The 19313-nt window shown below is 41.2% G+C and overlaps 1 protein-coding gene across 1 annotated transcript in view; it reads right to left on the bottom strand.

The window, feature by feature from the left end:
- LOC108799292 (rho crystallin) overlaps positions 1-13748 on the bottom strand; it is a 49780-nt gene extending 36032 nt beyond the window's left edge. The window contains exons 1-9 of the mRNA XM_018571141.1: positions 13630-13748; positions 10221-10388; positions 9460-9576; positions 8664-8741; positions 8101-8223; positions 7184-7293; positions 5654-5819; positions 5038-5120; positions 4587-4828 (exon numbers count right to left, since the gene is read on the bottom strand). Of these exons, the coding sequence (XP_018426643.1) occupies positions 4786-4828; positions 5038-5120; positions 5654-5819; positions 7184-7293; positions 8101-8223; positions 8664-8741; positions 9460-9576; positions 10221-10388; positions 13630-13716 (975 nt within the window). The 5' untranslated portion in view covers positions 13717-13748 and the 3' untranslated portion in view covers positions 4587-4785. Of the gene's footprint in view, positions 4829-5037; positions 5121-5653; positions 5820-7183; positions 7294-8100; positions 8224-8663; positions 8742-9459; positions 9577-10220; positions 10389-13629 lie in introns of the transcript that reaches the window.
- Between the last annotated feature and the right edge of the window lie 5565 nt (positions 13749-19313).

Below are 19313 nucleotides of genomic sequence, written 5' to 3'. Positions count from 1 at the left end.
TATTAGCCCCCTCTGTGATAGCAATACAGTTAAGTGAAGAAAAAAATAGGGAAAAAAATTAGTTTCCCCAATTTTTTTAAAAAAGTTACACATAAAAAAGAATTAAAAAAAACACATTTTTTTTAAAAGTCCCCACCCCTACATACATGCATGTAAACATGCGTCAGATGCGCATACCTGCGAAAACGACGATTGTGCCCATTATGCTGCACATGTTACATATCGCCGCGTATGTTGTAGTGGGAGCAATACATTTAGGGCCATCAATCACTGATAACACAAAACTGATGAGCTGTAAACGCTTTTAAAGCATCGCCTATGGTCAATTTTGGGTATGCTAGTTTTTTTCAATTTCGCGGGTGCGTGCAATTTTTAAGCTTGACATGTTTGGTGTCTATTTACTTGATGTGAACCCGTCTTTTATATTTTACCAAAAAATTGGAGTAATAATAAATGTTTCCTAACATAATGTAAAAAAAACGTATTCTTTTCAAAGTTTTCAGTAATTTTTCCTGAATGTAGTAAAAAATAAAACCCCCAGTGGTGATTAAATACCACCAAAAGAAAGCTCTACCTGTCCCCAAATGGTATAAAATTCATTTCAGTACAGCGTTGCATGACGAAATAAATGTCAGTCAAAGTACTGCAGCGCTGAATTCTGAAAAATGACCTGGCCAGGAAGGGGGTCTAAACACCTGGTCAGCAAGTGTTTAAAAAAAGAAAAATTGCAATTGTGTCAAATATAAAAAGCAGCATACTCATTAACCAACATAACAGTTTTATTCAATAATCAAGGTGTTGCAGAAGCTTCATTACTAACCAGATGTTGCCTGTGTATTGGTGTTTCCTCACATTGCTGTAGTGGTGTTTGGAGTATCAGTTTTCGTTTTCGGTGTCTGGGGGACCACATCTGCGTCTGTTAAATCCACCACATTGTATTATTTATGTGTGCCACAATAGCGCCACCAATTGGCTATAAGGAGTCAGTGGATTTCATCACTGCTATTCTCAGGGCCAGTTCACAAAGCTCTACAGTATTTTTAATTGTATTGGCTGCTGGAGTGGAAGAAAAATATGTTCCCCAATCACCTCCATGCACAGTGTTATAATGCCAGCTTTGCCAAAACCCCTTTGTGTGAGTTTTTGGCATATGCTACACCAGAGTATAGTGTATCCAGCTGCCATTCTTTTTCTCAAAAGGCCATACACTATTATTATAGGTATTTATAAAGCGCCGACAATTTACACTTTACATAGTCGCACATTCACATCAGTCCCTACCCTCAAGGAGCTTACAATCTAAGGTCCCTAGCTCACATGCATACATAGAGGGCCAACTTAGTGTGGAGCCAATTAACCTGCCAGCATGTCTTTGGAGTGTGGGAGGATACCGGAGTACCTGCAGGAAACCTACGCAAGCACAGGGAGAACATGCAAACTCCTTGCAGATAGTGACCTGGCCGGAATTCGAACCAGGGACCCCGGATTGCAAGTCAGAAGCGCTAAACCACTCCTTTATTTTACACAGAAGACCATCCAGGAGGAGGTTTGGAGTGCTGGTGGCAAGGTAGAGAAAGGTTGGAGTGCTTACAGTGTGGGGCAGAGTTGGGGTGCTGGCATAGAGAAGGAGGAGTGTGGGGGGGCTGGTGGTGGAGAGGAGTGTTGGGGTGCTGGTGGTGAGGAGGAGGAAATTGGTGGCAGCTTCAAGGGGGTGTTTCATTCCTCCCTGATACAATTGTAATATTAGGTTATCTACTGCCACCATCCCAGAGAGAGCCCAAAATGCACCACTTGTATGTCCTAAGACAGCCTCATTACCTCATTTCCTGATGGTGGGTGGATTCCTTCTGCACTAGAGGCACAGCTGCAGGGGGTAAACCTTAGCCATAGGCTGCCTGATCTTCACAAACACAGGGGAAAAGGTAAGCAGCAACAAATGGAGGGAGAAAATCCTACAGACACGGAGAAAGGGCAGGCAACAGCAAAATTGCCTGCCCTTCACCTTTATTAAAGGAGAACTATGAGGTGAGTGCTTTTCACTCACCTCAAAGTTCTAGCCGACCTGTGACAATGAGACTGTCGCAGGTCAGCTCAGTAGATCGAGAAGTGAGTGAACACATACCGGTGTTCGCTCACCTCTCGATCCTGTCACAGCTCTCTGCCGTTACAGGGGAGGGGCTGGATTCCCCCCTCCCCGCTCCGATCCGCCAGCGCTTACTGGTGGATCGGACAAGGGAGGGGGCGGGTACAGCTGGCTCTGCCTCTAGATAGGCAGAGCCAGCTGTCACTAACGCAGCTGGGCGGATCCAGACATAATTGTCGGGATCCGCTTCAGCTGCGGCGTCTCAGTATACCGCGAGCAGTAGCTTGCAGTATACTGAGCTTAGAGTGACGGGAGGACGCTAGTTTGTGTCCTCCCGTTACCCTAAGGAGAACTGTGGGGAAAAGCCCTGAAAAAAAGTAAATCGGGCCTAACATGAGAAGCAGTGGTACTGCATGCAGCGGTAGCATTTTTATGGGGGTTTTCCCCTTTATTCATTTATTTATACAGATTTACAATTTTTATAATTACCATTTTTTATTTTATTCTTGTAAGTCTGCCCCTGTCCGATCCAACTAAACATAGACGGGGATGACAATACATACTGGATACTACCTTTACAAAAAGAAAAGCCCTATGCCTAAACACCACATTTTCCCTTTGGAAAAATAAAATAGGCTGCGTGCCCTTCCACAATGCAGGGAGAAGGGCAAGTAGCAGCAAATGGAGGGAGAAAATTATACAGCCAGGGGGAAAGGGCAGGCAGACGCAAATAATAAGCGTGGACTCCTACGGCCATTGGCTGTCTGCTCTTCCTCAAATCTTTCTTCACCAGGCAAAGGGGCAAACAGCCAGAGGAAGTCTGGGTCGTGACATTAGCTGTCATAGACTGGATATTCTGTTGCATTTTATTAGTTACATATTTACAATTATTTTAGACTACCGTATTTATATTTTAAAACATTTTTATGATTTGTAATGCTGTCCTTGCCTTGGTGAAGGGATGCAAACTGGCTACTACCTTAGGCAAGAAGGAAGTCCTAGGCCCCAGCACCTCACATAGGTGATGGCTATTAGGGAAAACCAGATTAGGGCTTCCTTATCAAAGGATAAGAGGCCAGTGATCTCTGATACAAGATAGAAAGGGCAGAAACATGACCTTTGATAATGCGAGCCAACTGCTGGTCCAGATCCAGTTATTTTTTTAACCTGCCATCACAACATTGTTTTTAATTTTGTAACAGTATTTACAGATTTAATTTTTTTTGCAATTTTAATTTGTAATTTTTTTTATTTTTTACTCATAAGGCCGTCCCTGCCCTGGACAAGCAAACATGGGCAGGAGTGGCAAAACTGTAACTAAAATGCTTACAAACTACCATATCCATGGACTACTGGGTGTCAAGATTGTAACACTGGCAGGAGGTAGTCCAATATGCACTTCAGGTACCAGCCTGCCCTGCTGCATGTATCATGTCAAAGGAGGCATTCTAATAATCTGGGGTGAGGGAGTGCAGTGTTTTGGGTGCCCAGTGTTTTTACTTTTTATTTCAAAGGATATAGTGATGTGCTGCAACAAAAAAGGCAGCTTTTGAACAAACCGTTCTACTGCCTGATGCGCTCTAATCACCTAAAATTCTGATCTAAAAAAATTGACCAACACAAGACATTCTTAATTAGGGAGAATTGTCTGAAATGTACTAGCGGTGATTTCTATAAAAAAAATTGCAAAGCTGTCCTTGCCTTGGTGAAATCTAGCGAAACTGCATGTAGATTCGTTCTGTGGGACATAAAAAGCAGTTGCTCATTTGTTTTAGAGATCTTTCACACAATGTTTAAAATTGTAGCTGTTGTGCAAATGGGGAAAATCTGGGGTTCTTAGGGTATTCTCTCTTCTAACGTTCTCAGGCTATTGTTATAGGCTATTTTTTCTTTTAGTCATACATTCTGGGACTATTATGTCTTAGGATCAAATGCTTTCTTAGAGTATTAGGGAATATTAAATTTGCACTGCTAAAGGCAACCTCAATATCAGAAAATAAAACTTCACACATTTTCAAGGGTATTATTTGTGACTTTTGTGCAAATACTGATACATTTGTACAGCAAACATTTTACTACAAGAGTAAAAGAACCGCAGATGACACAACAGTGTAAAATTGCCCAGCAGCAGGACAATTTGAAATAGCAATTTTAGGTATAAATCTACTAGAGTATAAGAGCCCATGCAACGGGTTTAGTAGAAGAGTTAAGTGTGTGTGTGTGTTCAAATACCTGGGAAATTATTCTTGTTTTATTATTTATTTTTATGTGCTGCCAGTCTCTGTAACTGGCATACTTAAATATGAGTAGGGGAGGGTGGAGCCAAGGTTGAATTTACATGATTGGAATATAACTTCAGCTGTCTATGCTTTTGGATCTTGCGATTGCTTTGGCATGTGTTACCCCAATCACATTTAAGTCTCTGAAAAGGACATATTACTACCTCTAGCCAACATAAAAATATTGAAGTCTTAAACAAATCACAACATCCACAAATTGTTTATTGATGTTCAGCATTAAATTTATTGGTTGTTAAGCATAAGACATAACATTCCCATCGAATCATTAATGCGTTATAAATACTGGGCAAATTACTAAATGTTATGTTTTTCTGCATGCAACAGAGTGCAGCTCTACTTAAGCTTTACATATATAATACATAAAGTGTCTTCTTGGAGACTGTGTAGGCACTCAGTTGGTCTTCAGTACTCATCATGGAAGGGGTATTCTGGGTGCTGTTTCATCCTTTAGGAGGCAATAACATTATTAGGCCAAGTACAGTGTATTTTGTCTATATATATATACACTAAGTGGCCAGATTATTATGACCACCCATCAATACTTCATTGGGCCACGAGATGACTCTGTATGACTATGTATGTATATATATATTTATACCCTCCCTTAACAAATCTCTGCCATTTGTTTCTCTGGGCAGGATAATCAATACTTACTCTTTGAAAGGTCCATAATGTAGGTTTCTGTCTAGGCTGTCCAGTGTTTTAATGTCTTCTGGTCTTAGTTCAAACTCAAAGACCTGTGGAGAAAAGTTTAAATAAAAATTAAATGATAGGAATGTAAGTTCAAAGTCTAAGTTTCTTTTCATAAGCATGTGCTTATTAAGATGATCAAATTTTGCTTCTTGACATAGGATAAATAAAGCATGGCTGTGTCTATGTAATGCTGTATCTGTGTATACTCAGGACATCATTCGCTAGACCACTGTGTATCCACAGGATGGTAGATGGGTATAACAATGCTAGGAATGCACTTGACCTGGGCCAATAATGTTAGGTTTTAAAGTGGAATTTGTTGAAGATTAATTCTATTGATATGAAGGAGGTAAGTGTACTACTATGAATTATATACAGAACATTTAAATGTGTCAGGAATTAGAAATTATGAAACCTACAGTGATTTCCGCCATCCAACATGTTGCAAAGTGGCACATGAGGGAAGTGAATTTTACCAAAAAACTAATTTTGGATTGCTGTTTAATTGTTCTCACAATATATGTAATCTATATGTCAGATGAAAACTCAAGAAGATATAGTAAGAAGCTGTAGTTACCCCAAGGTTTTGCTTGATACGAGCAGGAGTGAAGCTTTTGGCCAAGACCACAGCTCCCTTCTGAAGAATGAAGCGAATGGCAACCTCTGCAGGGGAGCGATTGTACTTAGCAGCAACTTTATTCAGAATTGGATCATCAAGCAGGACTGGCAAACTAGGGTCCACCCTAGAGGGACCAATATGGAATACATATTACACATGGTGGAATTAGAAAAGTAAAACTAACATTTACTAGATGTGGCACTGCAAAGGGTACAAGAACCCTGAGGTGGACCCCTTTGCAGAACCCTGAAATAAACAGCATATTTAAATGGAATCCATATAGGAATTTGTACAGACATGGTTTGGGAACAACCTGACCTTGCATTAATTGTTCACTTATATTTCTAGTCTTTTGGTCCATACTTGTTTGCCTTATATCTTGTTGATCCCATGTTACCTTACTGCAGCAGACAGAGCATTAGCCCCACATGCTTGGCTTTTCCATTGGACGTGTGAGACACTGTATTCAGAGTAATCTCCTTCTCAATGGTGCCTGCTTAGTTCTGGCTGTGATGGCATCCGGCCGGTAAAGAAACAGTGTAGGACATGAATTGTATCCTGACACCAACAATGTAGCACTGTTCCTTCCACTGACACCAACAATGGGGCACTATTCCTTCCACTGACACCAACAATGGGGCACTGTTCCTCCCACTGACACCAACTATGGGGCACTGTTCCTACCACTGACAAACAACGGGGAGCTGTTTCTTCCACAGACACCAACAATGAGACACAATTCCTTTCACTGACAATAACAACCGGGAACCATTTCTCCCACTGACACTAACAATGGGGCACTATTACTCCCACCGACACTAATGATGGGACATTTTTTCCCCATTGGTACCAATTATGGGGTACTGTTTCTCCCACTGACTGTAGGGAATTTTTTTTTACTTCCACTGACTACTTGTGCAAGGGCATTTTTTTTACTCTTACAGACCTTTGATACTGAGGCATTTTTTAATCCCACTGACCCTGGGGCATTTTACACTCCCACTGACGTAGTCATTTTTTTAAATGCTATTGGCCACAGTTTGGCCTCCTGATAGACAGTATACTAGCCCTGTAAATGGTTTGAGAAAAACCCTAGTTAGTTTTTTTTATGTCTCTTTCTCTTTGGGGAGCTTTTCTCTCACTTTCTGTCTTGAGACACAATGGAGATCTCTCCAAAGATGAGATGAGATCTTTCTTAAGAAATTGAACTCCTCTGGTCCAGAACAAGTGTCCAGAACATTGAAAATGTTTCTCTCTATTCCAGGTCCAGTGACAATTAAAAATGTTGGATTTTTTCATCAGGACAAATAGAGAGGTTAGAGAAGGTGAAGCTTCCCAAAGGGGACACTAACAACAATGAACACTTGACCAGAGAGCTAAGCCTTCAACACCTTTTCTTAACAACTTTATATGCAGAATGTGTTTAATAGCACTAACATGTCTTGTGTCCTTGGAATCCAGCTTTAAGCAAAAAATACAGTTACTTGCCAGTTTCCATCTCTGTGTGAGCCCAAGACGCTGTAAGCCACCAAATAAATGTCCTTGGATTTGCAATAGGATAGAAGTCTGTGTTGGTTTAAATATAGATGAAACTCCACCTGTGAAGTATAAGCAATAATTGCATGCATGGGTAAAACTGGTACTCAGAATATGCATAAATTAAACTGTGCAGACGGTTCAGCTACAACTACATCTAATTGTATTAAATTAGGTTCTTCAATCTTAAGTAACTTTAAAAGTATGCCAAGGTAAAATTAAAAGAAAAGCATGTGCAGTACATCTCTGCAATCCATGCACATTCCCCCAAGTTTTATCCCTTTAAAGACCCGGCAAGTACAGAAAAATACCCATTGATCTGACAAATCTGAAAATGATGATATGTTTAACAGAGGAAAAGGGAGCATATATGAGATGTTCATTGTTAGTAGGGATGCACCGATAGCGGGTTTTCAGTATCGACTACCGATATTTCTTTATCACTACCGATATCGGCACCCCGAGGTAGCGTGGGCCTGGCTTCCGGGTTGCCTGGGAAGCCGGCTTCCATCACAACACTACGAGGCAGCCTGGCTTCCTAACCAACCTGTCAGTGAGAGGCAATCTTCCTCTGACCAGAACTACCGGTATCAGGGTAAATATCGGAGCATTCGGGCTAGTACTTGTACCCTGCCCAAATGCTCAGTATCAGCACCGATACCAGTATTGGTTACGGTTACATACCCCTTAACTTTGTGTCTTGTACCTCCAAAATAATCACCTTTTATTTTTTTATTGTAGAATTCCCACAATATACGGTATATCAATCTAGACACCAAGGACTGCCCTGGGTCTTTTAGGACCATAGCAACACCCCTGGTATCCCCAACACTATATTTTGGTTATATGCTTTTAGATCTGCTTAGTACCTGGTTGCAGACTGGCTTGTACTTCAGTCCTGGTTTGTTCAGGAGACGTTCCAGCTGCCTGCGGTTAAAGTTTGATACACCGAGGGACCTCACCAAACCTGCGTCTTTGCATGCCTCAAGGACCTGAAATGAAAGAATGCTGAATCAGAATAAAGAAATAAAATAGACTAATATAAATGAGCTAATAAATACTAGTGGTCAAGTAGTAAAGGGGTTATAGCAATGACCGGGCCCCAAGGGACCATTATGGAAACTAATGTTCGAATTCAGTGCAAACATAGTGGACTAGATAACTAACAGAACTCAAACTTTAGAATAACTCCAAAATACATTATCGTGCGAAAGGGAAAACACAGCCAATAATAGTGAGCAAGTCACATTCTGGAATGATGCCCTTGTCTTTTCCATGAAGCCTCACCTTTGATTGTTACTCTGTAAAATTGTCAGCAGCCAATAGAAATCAATGTGTCAGTGTTATTTCTGCAGAAGAAGCTGCACAGTTTGCTATATTCTTTGTATAATACACATTCCTTGTATTATTCACTTTAAGAAAATTCACTTACCTCCCATGTAGCGCAAAAGTCCACATTATCATAGATGAAAGGCTTGTCCTTCTCGGAGGGATCAGCTGCTCCAGTAGGCTGCACAGGATAGAAAGACATCAAATAATTGAATCCATATCCAAACAGAATATGGCGTGAACAATTTTGGTTGATTTTCTGCTTTACATAAGTCACATTTATAAACATAGTCCACTGTATTTGAAAGAAAAATTACAAAAAATAACAAATGGAAAAAAATAAATGCAGAGCAGTGAGACTAATAATGCAATTCCCTTTGGCTTAGGGGATGGTGATGGATTGGGTGCATTTTAGGATGAGTGCATGCACATAGGTGTAAGTGGAAAAATAATTTTTTGATTTATATACATCTTTATATTTGTTTTTTGCCTTACATAAGTATATTAATGTGCTGAATTCCCATTGGGACATTTGCTGTAGTTTTAAAGCGCAATACTTATACTTTGTTGCCTTGCTAGTCACCATATTGAATGTCATTTCCATCTCATATTCCTGGTCTTCAATGGCAAATTCAAGTCTTGGTAACATTTGCTCTATGTGGCGAATTTCACAAGCTGCCTAAAACTTCCCGTTTTGAACATTTCTTGTTTGTAAATTGATTTTGTCACTGGTTTTCCCATCAATCTTTTTTCCTTCTTGCCCTGTGAACTAGACAGGAAGTCTTCCCAACAGAGGCACAAACAGAAATGCGAAAACCCTTCCCCACCTTGCCTGAAAAGATTCAATAGTATTTGAACATTTGTCTAATAATGAAGAGATTTCCTTATATCTCACTAACCTTGATGGAGAAAGGCCAGTGCATAAGGAATAGATCCAGATAATCCAGTCCAACATCCCTCAGAGACCTCTCCAGACCTTTGCGTACCATATCAGGGGAAAAGAATGTACACCAGAGCTGAGGGAAGAATAACGTACACTTTACTTGTAGAATTCATTTATTTTAACAATGCAAAAGGATGAAAGCAAACCTGTCTGATTCAGCACACAATCCCTGGAATTCATAGTGTGTCTACGACAACCTTTAGAATTCCGCCATGCATCTGCATGAATGTTGAAATGAGGTACTCATGCTCTAGGGTGAAGGTCTGATTGACAGTGTCTTCCATCTAACTGTTCATGCCCTGTATTACTCCTTTGATTGTTTGAACTGTGTTTGTTCTCTGTGTTTATACTTTTCCTACTTTTTCTACTTCAGACCTTGCTCTGTTTATTTGTCTTGAACTTGGATTCTGTTTAGGATCAGTTTGTCTGACCGTGTATTCATGGTCAGATCATTATGTTGATCATCATCCTGCTGACTCTGTCACTGGCTGCTGTTTGCTCTGACCATCTGGGTAAGGACTTACACTGCTCTAGCATCTGTCCTGCCTGTTAGCTGGCTTTTGCCCTGATGACACAAGGGGTTAATTGAACTGTGTGACATATTGCCATAGCTAAACCAAAGTGGAATACAACTACAGACTGGATTCCTCTTACAGTTCTGATAAGACAGCTGAAACACATTCATATATTATGTCTCTGATGGGTTTAGTAGCTCACCTTTCCGGTGTAGAAGATGTCTTCCCTCTTGACTGTGCCATCAGCGATCTTGGAGCGAATGCCATGCCCAATCTGCATCTCATTGCCGGTAATAAGGGCACAGTCGATGTGTCGGTAACCAAGATCAATAGCAACTTTCACGGCATCTTCTGCAAGATCTTTAGGCACCTAAAAGGAGGCACAAATTACATTTCAAATTAGGCAGCACTTACTGCTGGAATGAGAAAGGAGGGGGCAAAGCTAGAATGATTGACACATCAGTGGGGATACCTATTCCAGTGACAACTGTCTAAGAGAGGGTTTCCCTCCCTTTGAAGACATATCCCTTCAAATATCATTGCATTTAGAGATAGAAAGTAAACGAAAATCTTCACAAAGGAACAGAAAAATAACTAATTAATTTTAACCATTCCCTACTCCATCCAAAACTAAAAAAGCTTAGGGTTTAGATTTAGTTTAATGGTTGTTGTAAGTTGAGTTTGCTTTTGTTTTGAATTAACCTCCGACCAGTATGAGTATGAAGATCACGGGTCCTTATCCCATCTTCCTTTTCTTTAGTAATGGCAAGTTGTTAAATAACGTAGAGATGATGTAATAGCACAGTGAAGGCATTCTTTGCGGCACTATATTTAAGTATACCAATGCATATGATAAATGTTATCATTTAATAGTGATGCAACATAATGTGTACAAGCACACCTAATATATTAGGCTTTTCAAAGTGGCCCCAAAAACTAACTACACAGTTGGTTTTTGAGTAGGTTAAGAAACCCACCTACCTTATGTAATGGGGCTTGGGCCTGACAAAAGGTCAAATAAATTCCACAAGGACATATGTATGTATACCACTCAAGCACAGGCAAAATTCCTGGGTGTCAGTCTAGCTTGTTGCACTCAAGTGAATCAGTCAGGAAAATGAATCGCCGAACTCCGGACTGCAGCTACTCTTCTTGTTTGCAGCCCAGCATGCAATTATTTATTTTATTTTCTGACTGATAGGTCAACCAGGTGGGATAAGTAATTCCAACTCGGCAGATCTTATAAACATAAGAACAAGAGCTTGTGCAAGAAGTGTGCCTCCACCTCTCCTGGCCAGCAAGCAGGACCCTTTGATAATGTACAGTCGGATGTATGCAGTCTGTACAAGGAGTATCTTTGCTTGGAACCAAAACCTCCTCCATCTTGTGACGTCACAGGTTTGCACCTCTCTTAAAGAAAACCTTCCATGGGAAAAATCTGGATACTGACTATGCAGACTTTCTTCTAGAAATGCTGGCAGTTACGTTGCTGCTCTTGGTTCAATCCTTTCCATGTCTCCAAGCAGGACAGGAACGAAAACCAAGACAATGGCAGCCTCTGTGTTTCTTTCTGGACAAGTTTCCTTTAAAGTGGTCACCACTGTATCATTTACACTACCTTTATTGTCATTTTGCACTGTCTTTAGTAACCTAGGCATTTGGTTATGGTTTTCACAGGTGCTGAAGCCTGAAAGCTTTGTGTCATTTTTTTCCAACGGTGGTAAGTTAAAAGTACAGTGGAAGGATTGCGTCCTTTTCTACCTTAACCCTTGTTGAACACAAAGGTCACTGGAAGTGGGAGAGAAGCTGCACTCACTAGCGATCATTGTTATGTCCCACTACAGGTAAAGATTTTCTACTCTGCTCCACTACTTCCATTGACTTGCTCCTGTTGTAAAATGTAATTTGTAATACTATATCAAGATTATATGGACAGCACATTGGACAGAGAGTGGCCTATAATATTTCAAAATGCGAATTATGCCTCATAAAAGCTTTTGTCTTCTTCTGGTGATACACATTCCTGTCCCTGAGGGGAGTTCCCGTGACACTGTCAGCAGAGGGTGCAGTTGTGCCGTTGAAAGGCCCAAGAGGAGGATCGAGTGTAACAAGGCTGCCTTATCTGTGATGGGTACAGGCGTTCCCAGTGCAAAGGAGCAATCAGTTAAAGGAGTGGAGCAGTAAAGTATCTTTATACATATTATAGTATATATTACTATATATTAAATAAATAACTTTGCAATACTTTGCACCAGTTTTATCATTTTAGTGAAATGTAAACATCACACATTATAGAATACCATGTGTGTGTTTTATTTACACTAATACTATTTTGTTTATACTTATCAAAATTTTAAAAATAGTATATTTTTTACTTTGTTACTTTTTGTTTGTGGATTGCATTTAAAAAATAGAATTATTTTGCAAGGCAGTATCACCAAAAAGAAAACATTACGTGTCCTAAAAAATAATATATGTATTGCTTTTTTATGTTAAAGTGACACAAAACTCAGCAGTTAAATCTTAACAATGCATATAAGTATCCTAACGAAAATGTATCTTATTTGTGTATCACTCGGCTGTAGATCCTCAAATCATCTCTGAGTTGGTGCCGACACTGTCCTTCCTTTTGGAGGGTGACTACTTTTGTTCCCCATGGTCCCTGTGTGTGTTGTGAAGTAGTCACCGCTCCAAACTCGCTCCCGTGATTGACTACAATCTCATGTTTAGTTTAATAATTTGTATTGAAGTTATAGTCTATCAAGGGAGTGAGCTTGGAGCGGTAGATACTTTACAACATACACAGGGACCATGGGGAACAAAAGTATCCCCCCTCCAGATGGAAGGACAATGTCAGCACCAATTCAGAGATGATTTGAGGATCTACAGCCGAATGATACACAAATAAGATGCATTTTTGTTAATTATTAAGGTACTTCAATGCATTTTTAGGAACTCCTGAGTTTAGTGTCACTTTACGTAATCACAAAGTATAAATAAGCCCAGAGCAGAATGTAAAAGTTCTTGGTCCATGGGGGTGCTGAATTGGTTAAAGTTGCTTCTAAAGAACAAATCCCAACACTCTCTCACTTCCTCATTCTTCAGGCCAAGAAGCATTGTTGAAAATACAACAGCATATTACTGACATTCTACGGTTATGTCTTCTGAGCTGTAGATTGCCTGAAGTGCAATGTTAGTCTCTATGATTATGCATGCTTATCTATGATACACAGGAAGGTTTCTCTGTATGCTGTATAATGCTGTATTCTGATGTCATGTTCTCCTATGCTAGTAAAACTTAATTAAGCATTCCTCAAGATCAGTGCTTCATCTAAACACATAACCAACAAGAATTAGAACCCAACTCATCCTTCCTGAATCTCACAGCGCAGACACCCATCACAATGTCTTACTCCGACTCGGTTGATATTACAATGTAGCGCCAAAAGCTTCATCGCTTTTTCTATGAAGAACAGGAAGCCAGGCAGCTGAGGGAACTCTTTATAAGTCCGCAGCTATGCCTTTCATGGTCCAATGGTCAATCACATTGCTGGCCTTTATTTAAATAACAAATATAACAACAACTAAATAATAATAATAATAATACTTACTTCATGAGAGGCAAAAGTGCCAAGTCCTAGGATTGGCATCTTATTGCCATCGTTGAGGGTGACACGGCTTTCCTTGGTGAGAGTCATTGCTGCTTTGCTGAGGGAGAATGAGGGTTCTAAGCCCTCCATCTGGTTTTATAGCCAATGTTGTGTCCATTGGTTAGGTAACACATGGAGGCGTGGTTACCAGTTACAAGCTAAACCTCTAGTCTGAGAATGCAGGGAAAAGCGAGAACAAAAGATTAACTAGGTTTTACGAAAATCTGCCAACTCATCATTGAATTTATAAAAAGAGAACAGTCTAGACTGGACATAGCGATTATTGCTGATAGACAGCAATGTGCTGGGCCTTGGCACCAGCTCTATAGTGACGACAGAACAAGGGGATGGCAGCTGCTCTCAAAGTTTCTGAGGAACGCTGAGCTGTCCGCTGCACTTATTCAGAGAACCAAATCTGTACTGACAGCTCTGTATCCCTGTAGATTTCTGCAAAAGCCGCCGGGTTTACTATAATGGGGATGCTGCCAAGATTTTTTTTTTTTAGCTTTTGTCAGTTCAGCCAAAAAAAAGAGAAGGGATGAGGGGGTGATCACTACCAATCGTCCCTTGCCATGGAAAGATGCTAAACAGTGAAAAATTACTTTGCAATTGTTTTATCCCCAGCTTTTTTTTGGCAATATAAGTTTTTTAAATGCATAATTGAGCAAAGAAAATCCACAACTTTTTTCACATAACTTTCAGATTATCTGAAAAGATGGTATTAAGGATAAAGGCAGGGTAGTGGTCACCGGGGAGCAACATTTTCAAACACAGAGTTGACTTCCTTTTTTATAACTCTACAGAGCAGAACTACCGTTTGTCATATTGGTGTTTCTTTCAGCTTAACATGGCCCACCGTTCTAAAGTAAGTGGCTGTGCCAAAACATTAAATACATGTTACAAATTTACTTTAACGTGTATATAAACCATAGGTTTGTGCACAAGGTGTGTCTGGGCACACCCTAATCACCCCAAGTGCAACACCAAAACTGCAACAGCGGGCACCATGCTTTCAATCACGGAGTTGGTGGAGAGATCACAAAGATCACTCTGCGACCAGCTCAGCAATACAGAGCGCAGCAGCACTTGCCAGTTACATTCCACACATAACAGCACAAGGCTTTTGGGCCTAGGAAGCTGCAAAGGAGCATTGCTGTGGCTTCCCATCCAATCAGGAATCTGGGTGGGTGGTCACATGACCACCTGCCAGGCTCCCTGCTGGAAGAGGTAAGGGACAGTTGAAGAGTTGGGAATCATGGATGCCTCAGGTTTGTGTATGTATGTATTATTTTATTATTTATTTATATTAACGATACCATTTTTTCAAGTACTTTCCCTCGAGTACTCTCCGATACTTTTTCTTAAAAGGATATGTGAAATGTAAAAAAAAAACAATACAGACTAATAATTTTAGGACAGTTTCTCACCAGGGCTGCGTCCATAAGTCACCAGAGCTGCGTCCAGATCTCACCAGAGCTGCGTACAGATCTCGCCAGAGCTGAATAAAGATCTCGCCAGAGCTGTGTACAGATCTCACCAGAGTTGCGTACAGATCTCACCAGAGCTGAATACAGATCTTACCAGGGCTGCGTCCAGATGTCACCAGAGCTGCGTACAGATCTCACAGAGCTGCGTACAGATCTCACCAGGGCTGCGTACAGATATTGTCAAGGCTACATGCCGATCTCACCAGGGCTGCGTAAAGATCTCACCAGAGCTGAATGCAGATCTGCAGAATGCATACAGATCTCACCAGGACTGCATACAGATCTCACCAGGACTGCGTACAGATCTCACCAGGACTGCGTACAGATCTCACCAGGACTGCGTACAGATCTCACCAGGACTGCGTACAGATCTCACCAGAGCTGAATACAGATCTCATCACCTGGCTGTATACGGATCACACCTGGCTATGTTCAAATCTCACCAGGGTTGCGTCCAGATCTCACCAGGCTGCATCTAGATCTTACAAGGGCTGCGTTCAGATCTTACCAGGATTGTGTCCAGATCTCACAAGGCATGCATGTGGGTCTCTCCAGTGCTCTGCGTAAAGGTGCTGGGCTGAAAGGGTGGGTGGTGAGCTGAACGGGGTGGGTGCTGGTCTTTGTGCCGACTCCGGGGCTATATGTGTGGTGTGGGGCTGCCTCGAGCTGTTCCTGCGCCAGGAAGGAAGAGATGTGGGACTGGGCAGGCACTGTCAAAGACAGCTACTGCCAGTTGCCCAGCAGGCTGCCTGAGGTCCCCACAAGTGTGCCAATCCGGTTAAAAAATGTAAAGGGTCGGTATCAGCCTTTAGTATCGGGGAATTTTCACACGTACAAGTACTTGTGAGAATGCCCTGTATCGGCCCCGATACCAATACTAGTCTTGGTATTGGAACATCCCTAACATATATATATTGTCACAATTAGCGCACTGGAGCACCAGGAATAGTAAACTAGGTGCCTGGGACCACCATGGCAGGTGTCAAGATGGAGAGTGGCGGGAGATCAGTGAATATCTGTTTGCTGATCTCCTCTGGCTAGTATGAACCCAGAAGTGCTCAGCTCTGCGCACACCCGGGATTTGCTCTGTCTAACCCTGGTTCCTTTTGGGAAGAAGTTGACTGAGCACAGAATGTGCCTTAACAGATTGCAAATCTGTCTAATGGATTCCTGATGTCTCCTTCAAGAAAGCCTATCGCCTGCACTCTGCTGTCACAAATGGGGCTTTTCATCCCCTTTGAGATAGCAATAAAGTTAAGGTGAAAAAAAACATATAAATGAAAAGAAGAGCATGCGGTGTGCACACTTATGGAAATTATAATAGTGCCACACATTAGAGCAAATGTTGGAGTTAGAGCAAATTCACTGGTAACTGTAAAATCATGACCTGTACATGCTTTTAAAAGACACCTATGGACTATTTTGGGCACTGTAGTTTTTTGTCAATTTTGTGGGAAATTTTGAGACATGACATATTTGGCATCTATTTACTTGATGCAACCCCATCTTATATATTTGACAAAAAAAATGGATATTATGCCATGCTTGGGTACACTAAAAAATGTAAGTGTATTTTTACTGAATGAATATAGATTTGATAAACAGTAGCTCAATGATCATGTGACATAAAAAATTGCACCTGCAGCCTTTTATTCCACAGGGTCCCTGCATTAAGAAAATATACTTTAATGTTATGGGAGGTTCTGAATTTGTTTGTCAATGTCTGGCTGTCATGCTGCCCATCTACCTTAAAGGAGAACTATGAGGTGAGTGATTTTCACTTAACCTCATAGTTCGAGCCGACGCGTGACAATGAAAGTGTCACACGTCGGCTCTATAGATCGGGAAGTGAGCGAATGCATACCATCGCTCGCTCACTTTCCGACTGTTAGTCACCGCTCCCCGCATGGATTCCGACCTCCCCACTCTGATCCTCCAGTGCTGAGTGGAGAAACGGATGGGGGAGGGGGCGGGCACAGCTGGCTCTGCCTCCAGATAGGCAGAGCCAGCTGTCACTCAGGCAGCTGGGTGGATCTTGACAGCATTGTCGGGATCCGTCCTGGCTGTGGCGCTCTCAGTATATTGCTGGCCATATCCCGCTATATACTGAGCATAGGGTCACGGGAGGATGCTAGTATATGTCCTCCCGTGACCCTAAAGAGAACTATGGGGAAAGCTAGGACACTGATCCAAAATGAGTATGCATATTATGGGTACGACTTCCCTGCTTGCCTTATTCCAGGTTGGTTTGCTTTAATCTGTGAACGTGGAGCTGTTGCTGTGCCCTCTTCTATACTCATATGATTACTCCGCAGGAGGATTAAACTAGCTGCTGCCTCTACATTTTTCTCCAAATTCCTCTATTGTGGTAAATCCCCTATTGTGGCTGTGTAGGCAAATTTCTATCTATGCTGCAAGAGCCAGAGCTGCTGGACTCTCCCTGTGAGTTCACTTTCTGCATTGCATTACTGGGATACACAAAGGATGCTACTGTAATGAAATGATTATGAACAGATCAAATAAACAAAATTCATCCACGGAACACTGTCTATGTTCAACTGTTTGTTGAAAGCTCAACTCCAGTAAAAATATATTTTATAATATATACTTTTAAAAGTCCCCCCACTCCTGGCAGTGGAGTTATGCTCTAAGGCTAACACCTGATACCTATGCACACACAATCGCAAGCACCCCACAACTCACCCTATATATGCATTGCATTGCCATTCATTCTGCCCTTGCCTCTACATAGCTAGAAAACAGTTGTATGCATTGAAGCCCACTTAAGACACATTCAGAGTGAAAGGACTGCCTAAAGAGGAACTTTGCCCATATCTTCAAAATAACAACAAAGGCACCTTTAGAAATGTTTAGTAATGACAATCTCTAAACACATACTTCTAGACAATTCCCGCCTTTCTATTCTTTGACAACCTTATTTTTCTTTTCCTCCCTTTTCTTCTCACAGTGGCCATTTTTACTGAGGGCAGATTAATCCATCTCCCTTTACTTCCTGGAACTCTGGCACACGTGACTAAGACATGTGACCATGTACATCATCTCAGTGGAGGAAAATGTCTTTCCCTGAGATCTTGTGATGAGATTTCCCAGCAATGCTCTGCTAACGTAGCCTTCCCAGGATGCAACACTTGGGCACATTACATCACTGTTGCCAAAGCGAACCAGGAAGAAGGAAACAAGAAATTGTAAGTAAAATAAAAATATATTTGTTTAACTAATAAATGTAAGATGATTTCATATCAGCATGCAGAGCTCCATGCTATTGTGATTTTTAGTGAAAGGGGGTAAAGGTACTTCAATAAATGAATGGGTGTGAATGGGGCTAGTTCACACTGCTCCATTGTGTTGTGTTACGTTGAAAAAAAAGTAGAACATGCACTACTTTTTGTCAGCGCAATGTAACACAACGGATTCAGTGTGAACTAGCCCCATTCACACCCATTCAGTTTTGGGTGCCGTTAGCATCTGTTGAAAAAAGAGTCACAACACAATGGATTGGAAGGAAATCAGAAGGTACAACCGCAAGTCAATAAACCCCCCGTTGACGTGGAATTTACTTCCGATTTGGGTGTGAACGGGCCCTAAATATGATATGAGGTCAGAATGCGGTGAACTGTATAACTATGAGTAATGTTAAAAATATAACAACGTAGAAAAGGAATGTGATTTTTGCATGATTCAACCTAAAAAATACACAATTTGAACTCTTCTATGTGGTCACCCCTCAAAATTATTGAGGTCAGGTGTTTTCAGTACTGTTAATATTACAACATGCAAAGAAATTTTAGACAACTGTGCCTTTCCAACCTTGCTGTAAGAGTTTGGTGAAGGCCATTTTCTGTTCTGAATGACTATGTCCCTGTGTTCAAGGCCAGCTCCATAAAGATATAGTTTGACCAGTTTGATATGAAGAAACCCAAGTCACCTGCACAGAGCCCAGACCTCACCCCTACTGAACACCTTTGGGATTCATTGAAACCAGCTTTTCTTGTCCAACATCAGTACCTCACCTCACAAATTGTCATTTGGCTGAATGGGCACAAATTCCCACAGACAGCCTACAAAATTTTGTAGAAAGCCTAACCAGCAGAGTGAAGGCTGGTAAAGTCAAGGTGGGTGGGTGGGGGGAAACTAAAT

The sequence above is a fragment of the Nanorana parkeri genome, unplaced genomic scaffold, assembly GCF_000935625.1.
Source record: "Nanorana parkeri isolate BGI_ZX_2015 unplaced genomic scaffold, ASM93562v1 scaffold1686, whole genome shotgun sequence".
Classification (NCBI taxonomy): domain Eukaryota; kingdom Metazoa; phylum Chordata; class Amphibia; order Anura; family Dicroglossidae; genus Nanorana; species Nanorana parkeri.
The sequence above is the reverse complement of the archived record's forward strand: the minus strand, read 5'-3'. Positions and strand labels throughout refer to the sequence as shown.